The sequence below is a fragment of the Zootoca vivipara genome, chromosome 4, assembly GCF_963506605.1.
Source record: "Zootoca vivipara chromosome 4, rZooViv1.1, whole genome shotgun sequence".
NCBI classification, from domain to species: Eukaryota; Metazoa; Chordata; class Lepidosauria; order Squamata; family Lacertidae; genus Zootoca; species Zootoca vivipara.
Window position 1 is genome coordinate 17,995,328 of NC_083279.1, and position 10,767 is coordinate 18,006,094.

At 48.0% G+C, this 10,767-nt stretch overlaps 1 protein-coding gene across 1 annotated transcript; it reads left to right on the top strand.

Annotated features, from left to right (window-relative positions):
* The first annotated feature begins 3,127 nt into the window (after positions 1-3,127).
* SPRY2 (sprouty RTK signaling antagonist 2) lies at positions 3,128-10,400 on the top strand. The gene is made up of 2 exons (XM_035115939.2): positions 3,128-4,030; positions 8,555-10,400. Exon 2 carries the CDS (start codon positions 8,606-8,608, stop codon positions 9,539-9,541), a length of 936 nt encoding a protein of 311 aa, XP_034971830.2. The 5' UTR covers positions 3,128-4,030; positions 8,555-8,605; the 3' UTR covers positions 9,542-10,400.
* Positions 10,401-10,767: the final 367 nt, after the last annotated feature.

A 10,767-nucleotide genomic window follows, 5' to 3' on the forward strand; every position in this document is an offset into this window, starting at 1 on the left:
CAATTACTTCCAGGCCCAGTCGGCATGGCCAATAGTCATGGAGGATGTGAGTTGTAGTTCAGCATCTGGAGAGAAGGAAGTCAACCACTTCTGCTCCAGAAGTCTCCAAACACTTAACAGCGCAATCCGGGCATGTTTACTTGGGACTTAATCCCTAGGAAATGTGGGTAGGATTGTAGCCAAATTAGGTCTTGGTGAATGAGTGTGAATTCCGTTGACCAAAGTGGGACTTACTTCACCGTAAACAAGCCAAAGGATGGGGCTGCCACTCCAAATGTGTGAAGATACAAGTTTACTGCTGTCGCCCACAAACAACGCATTTGGAATTAAAGTGATTTCGTCACCTTCCCCAAGTGGATGAGAATATGAACCATGAAATATGTGAGCATTGTGGCTGCCTGTTGTATTTTTAAAAAACAGTTGTAGCCCTTGCAGTCACTGAACTGTCTTGAACGTTAAGGAAACAAGCATAACTGCTTTCTGAATAATGCTATCAGGTTGTTCCTTTCCTCCTCCTATCCAAGACAGTGGTACAATCGATTGAACTACCCCAAGATAAATGCCATCCATGGTCAAAGTTCCGGTAAAATTTATCCAGAGGACTGTCACCGTAGACGTCTTCGCATCATTAAACAATAATGATGATGATAATTTTGAAAATAACGAATGGATCCCTGTTGACATTCAATGAAGCAATGGATTCTAGTTTCTCCGACGCCAATAGCATCATTCTAGTCCTACCACGCGCCAGATTCTCTCACCCATATCAAGAATGCATCAGCTTGTATTTCATTTGCAGGCTGCATCCCTAAGATATTCCTGAAACTGGGGCAGATAAACCCATTCTAAGTACACTCACTCTGAAGTAAGTTTTATCGATTCCACCCATGCAAGGAATTGTTCCTGAATGGGAGGCCCAATCCAGGACACTGTTCACACAACAGCAAGTCCCTTTGAGTTGAAAAGGGCTTTTTTACTTGGTCTGCCCCGATAGCTCAGTTGGGTATCCAACTGACACTGATTATACCAAGGCTGCAAGTTCCATCTCCATATGGGACAGCTGCAGATTCCTGCATTCCAGGGGGTTGGACTAGATGATCCACAGGGCCCCTTCTCACGTTATTATTCTACTTCACCATAAGGCCCAAAAGGGGCTCTCTTCCACGTGTAAACTCAGGGCAACCGGGCTCAACAAGGTTTTGAAGCCCAGCTCCCGTTTCCTCAGCGCTACCCTCTTACCCGCGCACACTTTCTCTTTTCTTTCCTGGATCATATGTAACTTTCTTAAGGCGTCCCATGAGCGTGCAAGGATTTCAGCCCAAATGGTTGCACGCCACAGTCTGAATGCTCCGGAAGGAGCATTTCGCTAATCCCATTTTTAACTGAAGGGGCGCGGGGGGGGGGAGAGGAGAGAGAGTTGGTAGAGAAAGCGATGCAAAGAACAGTGGGAGCCGGCCTGTTTCAGGCACGCCGTGTTCCGCTCCTCACGTACACTAACGTGGGGGAGGGCGACTCGGGCTGGGAGCTAACACTTGTACACAGCGTATCAATTGTGTTAATCCACCGAACAATGTGTCCTCCCCTTCCTACAAACACAGCGCCCTCTAAAATCTGCTAGGTGATTGGATTACCTTCTTTCTCAAAGGAGGGGATGGGTGGGAGCCGGACAGGACGTCTAACATTAATGATGCAATTCTCAAACACGTGTTCTTTTGGGTCAGCCTTGTTGACTTTTGTCACGTCTACTTTGAGAGTAAGTTGGCCGAAGATTGCGAGCTACTCACTTATTTAAGGAAAAGGAAGGCATTGGGGGTTGTGTATGTGTGTTTGTTTTGGAGGGGGGTGTCTACTCGCGAGTAAACGCAGTATGAGCCTTGGAGCTGCGATCCTAAATATTGTCATTTGCAATATCGATAAGATCCTAAGGGACAGACAAGTGAATGGTTCCAGGGTCGCGCGGCCCGATCCTGTTCATGTTACCTTAAGAAGTAAATCCCATCCAGTTCAACGAGATTGATGCCCAGGTTACAGCGTGGAAAGGATCGCAGCCTTCCTAGAATCTCCCTTTACAAATTTACAGGGCTCCTACGGTACTACCCAGACTCACTCCCGAGTAAAACAACTCTCTTGCACTTTGGGATTTCAGCCTCGAAGAGACCTTCTGGAATTGCACTTCCCGGTAACATTTGCTCACGAGTAATCCCCGGGGCAATCGACAGAAACATACCCCGCAGAAAACCTGCTAAGCAGGAGAGACACATCTCGGAACCGCCAAGGGTCTGTCTGAACCTTCGGAGGAGAATAAGAAGATCCTACTCTAGAGTAAACGGCTGTAAATTCCGACACGGGGGTGGGAAAGAAAACCGCCCACAAATCTGACACGAGCTTTCTTGGAAGAGGCCATCTCCCTAAAGCCCGTGGAACAGGCATTGGATCAGCGCGGAATGCGACTTACTTCCGAGTAAGCGTGCGTGGGAGGGAGGGAAGGAGTGCGGGGGGGGGGTGGTGGAGGGCGCTCGAATCCCCGTCGATCATTTCTCTTTGTCCAAAATGTCACCGGCGACGTTTAAAACGCTTTCGGGTCACAGTCCCCTCCCTCCCTCCCTCCTTGCAGCTTGCACCGAGAGCGGAAATTATTGTGGAAATAATACCCCGATCCCCTGCAGTTTTCGGGGGGGGGTTGCCTAGACTAGCCCCATCCGCGTGTAACAAAAAATAGGGTGGGGCGGGAGGAATCGAGGAGGAGGAGGAGGAGAGAGAGAGAAAGAAAAAGGAAAGAAAGAAAGAAAAAGGAAAGAAAGAAAAGCCGTTGGATCGGCGAATGGGCTTCTCTTCTCTCTCCGTCCCTCCCCAAGCTGGTGTTGCCCTTTTGAATACCTCCTGGCGCGCTGTGCTAAAGGCGAGCTCCCAAGCGCTGGCAGGCGGAGAGGTTGGGAGGGTAAGTGAATGTAAGCCCGGGCGAGCCAATGAGGTAGGACCGGATACGATATATCCTCTGGGACAACAACTGCTCTGTTCCTCCTCAGATCCACATGACGCCATTTACTGCTGCTTTTGCGGAGAGATCACCCTGCCTTCTCCGGAAAGAAGAAAAAGAGAGGGGGGGAGAGAGGGGGAAGGGGGAAGGGGGAAGGGGGAGGAGAGAGGGCGGAAAAACGCTGGAGCGCTGCAAGGACGGATCTCCAACCTGCCTTCCTGCAAACGCGCCACAGGCAGCAGCAACTGCAGCTCTCGAGCCCCGCTGACTTTTCCCTCCCCCCAAAAAAGAAAAAAGGGAAAAAAGAGGGAAAGAGGGGGGGGGAAGACCTTGCTCTCCTCCTCCTCCTCCTCCTCCTCCTGCACCTCCTCCTCCCAGTTTGCAACCAGCAAAGCTGCCTTGGGAAGAAAACGCACGCGCTCACGTACAACACACATTTGCCCAGAAGAAGACGGGAGAGAGCTCGCCAACCACTTAAAAGAAGCAACAAGCCCTTAGCTCCCCCCACCACACAAAAATTACAAAGCGAAATCAATACAGATTGCAACCGATCGTCCCCGGGACGCCCAAGCTGGAAGAACAGAGCGAAAACTACAACTCCTGGTCCACGGCAACCTTGGGATTTTATTCTGTTTTCTTCTCGTTCTCGCAAGCAGCCACTCGCTTTATGTCGCTCGCCTGGGCTCCCCCTCGCCCTCCCCCTGTGTATGATGTATTAAGCGAAAGTGACTTGGGATTGACGAATCGGCCTCTTGTTCATTGAGAAAAAAGAGAGAGAGAAGCAACAGCGACAAGGAAATCAACGTGTGTGATTGCAAAGGAAAAGGGGGAAGAGAGAAAGAGAGAAACCCTCGCCCTGTCTGGGAAAAGGGACTTTTTAGACACACACACTCGCACACATTTGTGGTTTGTTTTCTTTGCTATTTATTATCAGCCCTCCCTGCGGAGAAGACAGAAGGAGGCAGGGGGGGAAAGCAACTTTGCTGTGGATTGTCGGCTTTTTCTTTTCTTTTTGCTCGTTTCAATGATTCTCGCCCGCAACCTGGACTCGAAGTGAGTTTCTGGAACAGAAGAGCCGCTTCTGTTCTTCCCCCTCCTTTTATTTTCGTTTGGCTTCGGGGTTGCATTTTACTCGTCAACCTCAGGAAGAAGAAAATCCAGGGAGCGGGGTGGAGAGGAGAAGGGCTTGTGAGGAGGGGAGAGAGGAGGAGGAGGAGGGTTCATTGCAAAGCAAGCTTCTGCTTCTATATATGTGTGTCTGTGTGCGTTTTAAAGTGACTTGATTGCAAGGAAACAAATGCAAGTTTCAGGCCGATTCCTTTGGGAGATGTCCTGCGAGGGGTGTTTCTCTCCCCTCACCGATTTTCTTCTCTCTTGTGCACAGCAAAGGGGACTGCAAAATGGGGGAGGGTGGGTTGGGTGTTCGGGGAGATTGCCTTGGAAAAGTGTGTCTGCTTGTGTTGTTTGGCGGGTTGAGATTTCTCGGGTGGGAGCAGATCGCGGAGTCCCTTCGCGCTTTGAATGATTCCTGGCGCGTCCCTGCGCCTCGCGGGTGACTTTGCAAGGGAGGAAACCCCTCGCCTCGCGCCATTGGGGGCGAGCGTTGTTTTGAAAGGGCGGAAATCTCCCCTCAGGTTGTTGAAGTGAAGCTATTTCTGCAGAGAAGCTCTGGCAGCGGCTCCTTCCCCTCGGTTTGTTCACGGCACGACGCCACGGTGCCCAGCTTCGAAAACGTGCGTCCGAGTTCGGAAGAGTGAAGCGGCGCCGTTGCTTGCAGAGAGAGCCTGTCAGAGGCTGGGTTGCAGGACAGAAGGGGGGGGGATACACGAAACAAACAAAAACTTGGGTATTTTATCTCTTTTTCACAACTCCTTCCTCCCCAACTCCAGTTGCTCTGCAGCTTCTTAGATCCAAGCTCACCTCGTACTTAGCCGCCCTCTTTTCAAACTTGTGCACTTGGAATGTGCAATTCGGAAGTGAGCGAACGTGTTTAAGTGTAAATCTGTTTTTTTTTGTTGCGAGTGGGAGGGATGGGTGGAATCTCCCACTTAACCGGATTGTCTTCCGAAGTGCTTTTTTATTTTTTTTACAACTTCTCTACATTCTTTCTCTTCCCCCTCCCTTCCACCCCGGGCCTTTTTTTGGGAGGGGGGGATATGCAGGAGATTGCTACATTTCTACATTTGGCTGGTAATGTTTCTTTTTTTCTTTCTTAAGGCTTACTTTGCCTCACCCCAATGCCTGCTACATAGACGCAGTCCTAAATATGGGAGGGAGGCATTTAAATTGGGGGGGGGTGCGCGAAGACGAATGGGGTGTTCTAAACACCCCTGAGATAAAGCACCCTGAATATTATTTTAAAAAATAAAATGAAAAGCCTGTGGGTGTTAAACTATGAGCGACAGCAGCTTTTGCATGGAAGAAAAGGGTGTTTGTGCACTATATAAATTCTTCGTCGTTTATTCAAAAGCCCCCCACCCGCACCCGCACCCGCACCCCTGATTTACTTAGCATTTCTCCCTTTGCTAGTGAATGGACTCTGGCTTTTTAAAATCCGTGGGACAACACAACAAATCCTGGCACAGAGGATTTTAAAATAAGACTTCAGCAATTGTTGCCTTAGTTAGAAAGTAGGGGGTGTTTCGTGGCTGGGGGTGAGGGGACTTTGTTTCTTGATAGTGTAGCTGGATCTGTCGACAGGGGAATGCGTTTCCCTCTGGGCAATAAAATTCCAGAGGCTGTTTGTGATTGGGGGTGGGAGGAAGAATTGAGAGTCCTGCTTTGTCATTCATGAGGTGGGGATTTGCTTGAAATTTACGCAAATCGGACAAAATGCCCAGCAAGCGCTCCCTTGGGGGCAGACTTCCTGCCAGACCTGACTTCTTGGAAGCTGGAGCTGGTGGGATTTGATGGCTTTTGGGTGGTGGAGGAGGGGAGGGGATTGTGTGAGCAGGTGCCTCCAAGGTGCTCTGGACGGAGCAGATAATGTAAGTCACTTTACATAACTGAAGCAGGAAAGAGCCCTTCCCCATCTCCTGCTGGGAGGAGGAAGGAAAGATCCTGCCAGGCTCTCCTGATAAGGCAATCTTATTACAAGTCTCCGTCTCTCTTCACCCTCCTCTCCACCTCTCACCCCCGCCCTGCATGTCTCCTGTTGATCTCCAGGTTGTCTGCCTTTCAGGGAGGTTCCTTTGAACACAGTATCTGGGCAGCCTAGAGGAAAATGAGCAGGTTCCTGGGATCCCACCTGCTAGGCAGATTGTTTTATGTATGCAAGGAAGAAGCCTGTAATAAGGAAGGAAGGAAGGAAGGAAGGAAGGAAGGAAGGAGGTGATGCCCCCTGGCAGGCGGGCAAGCAGGGAGGCAGTGCAGGAGGAAAACGTGAGACAGATCTTTCCCAACCCCATGGATTTGTGTGGATTGTGGACAGATTTTCAGCCGGCACTGTTTACTTGGAATTCAGCGGGACTTCCGTCCAGAGAGATAAGACTGCACTGGAGTTCAGTCTTCATCTAAAGTTTGTAGTATCTTGCACAGCCACCTAAATTTTTTAAGGGGGAAAAAAACCAGTTGCTATGAGGTCATTGCGATATAGAGGACTATACCTTGATTTTCACCCTGTAATTACGGCAGATTGTTGGGTGGTTTTTATGTGCCGGCAAATCCAAGCCAGAATTTTAAGTACTCCTTAGAAGTAAGTCCCGCGGAGTTTAATGGTGCTTACTTGCAAGTATATGCATAGGCTTTCGCTGATCTGGTGCATGTTTAGTCAGAAACGAGCCCTGCGGATTTCAATTGTGTAAGCAGCGGGTTCCTATACTTCTCTTTAACTTAAAAGCAAGTTTCACACTGAATTCAGTGGAATGTATTTCCATGTAGCTTCATTGTAATGTGACCAAGAGAATTCTCCTTTTGTTGAACAACTGCTCCTCAGGCATTTTTTTTGCAAACTGGATCCTGCTCATTTGTGAGAGAGAGGTATTTAGCCCAGCTGTTTTCTAGTTGGCAGCCCTGTCGCTCTCTTGTCTATACTTTATCAAGATTCCATTATAAGTAATGGTGGTTCAGGTAGTGCTGTTCAAGTTGAAGCAATATTGTCATAGGCTGTTCCTGGAACCATGTGGCTTGCAGATTGCACGCAGGGTATTTGTGTATTGTAAGCCAAACCACTTTTTTCCCCTGGCAGTGCCCAGGAAGTGGATGGATTATCTCTGGGTGTTATGAATGCACAATGAAAACCCTTACAGTGCTCAGCATTGTAAGCTTCAGGTGCTGGGGCTTAGGAATGCAAAGTTGTAGACAAATATTAAAAGTTCTGCAGAGAGGTACTTTGTATATGCTTTTGGTATTTGGGCCTGCACTGAAGACCAGCCTCGGACACGTCATTGCAACTTTATGCTTTTCTCGGTGTCATTGCAGAAAAACACATTTTTTCCTCTCTTTTTTTGCATCATGTTTAAGCTCAATGTGGAAAGAGGACGTATTTGCTAAGCTTGCACAGGATAGAAAAATTACTACTCTGTCATTGGAAAGTTCTGTTTTGCTTGTTTAAAGTCTGCTACATATAGTGCAGGGGAAGTCCCACCCCTTCCTATGGCTTAAGCCTGCAGTCCTCCATGTATTTATTGAAGAGTGGACCACAGTGAACTTGGGTGCACTGACTTCTGTATAAACACACACTGGTTTTTGACTGCAAAAGTGTGTTGCAATCTGTGATCTGAGAGGATTTGACAAGAGGTTCAGACACCTAAGGTGTCTAGATCCACAGAGAGAGATTCAGGCAGGGACATGCAAGGATTCCTCACAGGCTTCTCCTTTTTTTTAGGTATACACCTAAATATGAAAACTGCAATGTGGTTGCAAACATATGCAAAGAGCAGGTACATTTGTCAGAGTTGCCAGGATTGACGGTTTGGCTCTTCCTGTCAAGTGTACAATAGGGTGGGGTGGGGGCTCAAGTTTGTACTATGTAGTGTGTGAATGTGTCCTACAATGAACGTCAAGAAGTGACTAAGATGCAGGTTTCCTTGGGTTTCCAGAAGAAGAGGTCTTTGCCAATCCTTAATTAAAAAGCAGAACCCTGTAAAATGCAGAAAACAACTACCTTTCTCTTTTTTAAAAATAAGTAAGTTCCAATTTTAAAACTGGATTTAAAAATGCTCTCTAGAGGTAGGTTGGTAGCATCTCTTCTGCAAAGAAGGTCCGTTCTCTTCAAGGGAGGACCATGCTGGAATAGAAAGCCTCTGATCACTTAAAACAGGGATGAAGATACCTGTGGCCTTCCAGGCATTGCTGAACTACAGCTCTCATCCCTAACCATAGTCGCTGGGGCTGAGAAGAGTTGGAAACCCAACAGTAACTGCAGGGCCACAGCTTCCTTGCCTTTGCCTTGAAGTCATAAAAGAGATTGCTTATTTCCACTGAATTGATTTGTCCCCAAGTCTTCTTCCACCAAGAAGACTTGGTGCCTTTGCTTTCAGGGACTAGCTGCTGCGAAGTCTGTTATATTGAGGGATTTTGCAAACACACTAGGCAACGTAGCAACGAAGCCCTAATCCTCTCTTCTTTTGCCCGCAGGATTTCAGATGTGTTCTAAGCTTCCTGGAGTGATCACTCTTCAGGGTACTGATGGAGACGAGAGCTCAGAATGGCAGTGGGTCACAGCCTTTGCTACAGAGTCAGCATGACAGCGGGAGGCAGTATGGAGAACCTGACCTAAGGGATGTCCTGGCGCAACAGGTCCACGTCTTGTCCTTGGACCAGATCAAGGCCATCCGAAATACAAACGAATACACGGAACCACCTACGGTGGCTCCGCGGCCTGGGGTGAAGCCAGCGCCACGCCCCCCTCTCCAGCACAAGAGCGAAAGGGCCAACGGATTGACTGATCACCTTAGCAGGGTCCAACATCCCCAGGTCCATGTATCTTCCCGGTTACCACTGTCCCGTTCCATTAGCATGGCCAGCACCGGCTCGCGGGCCAGTACCCGGACCAGTACGAGTAGTAACTCATCGGAACAGAGACTTCTAGGGTCGTCTTTGGGGACAGTTGCGGACGGGATAGTCCGAGTGCAGCCCAAGTCCGAGCTGAAGCCCAGTGAACTCAAGCCCCCTAGCAAGGAAGATCTGCAGCTGCATGCCTACAGGTGTGAGGACTGTGGGAAATGTAAGTGCAAGGAGTGTACTTACCCGCGAACTCTTCCCTCCTGTTGGATCTGTGACAAGCAGTGTCTTTGCTCGGCCCAGAACGTGGTCGACTATGGGACTTGCGTCTGCTGCGTCAAAGGCCTTTTCTACCACTGCTCCAACGACGACGAAGACAACTGCGCCGATAACCCTTGCTCTTGTAGCCAGTCCCATTGCTGCACTCGGTGGTCCACCATGGGCGTCGTATCTCTCGTTCTGCCTTGCCTGTGGTGTTACCTGCCGGCCAAGGGTTGCCTTAAGTTGTGCCAGGGCTGTTACGACCAGGTGAACAGGCCCGGCTGCCGCTGTAAGCACTCCAACACTGTTTGCTGCAAAGTGCCCAATGTGCCTCCCAGGAACTTTGAGAAGCTGACATAGCATTGCTCCTCAGGAGTACGGTGAAAAAAATATGGATTATTCCTTTTTAACATCATATGCAGCCAACTAAACGAGCTATAATTGTGGCACTGTGTCTTAGGAGGATGGGGGGGGGGAGGGGTGCCCTAAGGTTTGCAGTGACCTGCTTTTCCCCTTATGTGTTTGCATGGGCCAACTTCATGGATACCTGCTTGTTTGAGTCCACCTAATGGGGAGATGGAAAGAGAGATGCTCCGCGGGACCCGACTATTGCATAAGCTAACGCAACTTGAGACACTCCTAGGCAATCTGTCTTGTTGTATATGTGTGGGTTCTCCCCCCCCCAGCCCCCTGTCCCCCAAATGAATAGTACATTTGTAAATTAGGAAACTACTTCAACCCGCTCCCGGTTATTTTCTGCCAGAGATGTGCTATATTTTTGTATATAGGATATTTTCAACTGTGAAAACACAAGTGTCATAGAAGACATGGCACAGGTCACAAAATATTATACTAATATGTTGTACATTCAAAAGAATGTGAATCAATCAGTATGTTTTAGATTGTATTTTGCCTTAAGGAAGCCCTTCATTTGCAAGACTCTGATTCCCTCACCCACCCACTTTTTTTTGGATTTCATGTATATTGTACAGTTACAGTAAAATTCAGTCTTTATTTTCTAATTTTTTCAACATATTGTTTAGTGTAAAGAATATTTATTTGAAGTTTTATTATTTTATAAAAAAAGAAATATTTATTTTAAGAGGCATCTTACAAATTTCACCCCTTTTTATGAGGATGCCACAGTTGCTGCAAATAAGGGGTGAAAGATACATATGTTCCCTATAAAATAGAAAATATATTAACGTTTGAAATTAAACTGGGCTGCTTGTCATTTTTCTCCCCCTCCTCTGGTCCTTTGGAATTGAACTGTCTCTTATGAAAGGAAGGCATTTCTGAATGCAAAAATGAATAATGAAACCATAAAATGGGTTGAGATCTCTTATGAAGGCTGTTGTTTGATAAGACATGGAAGATTGTAGACGGAAATGCAGAGCTAGTGGAAGTAATGCAGGCATAGGCAAACTCAGCCCTCCTGATGTTTTGAGACTACAATTCCCATCATCCCTGACCCCTGGTCCTGTTAGCTAGGGATGATGGGAGTTGTAGTCCCAAAACAGCTGGAGGGCCGAGTTTGCCTATGCCTGGAGTAATGCATGCTGAAAAGAGAAAGGAGATAGAGTCTG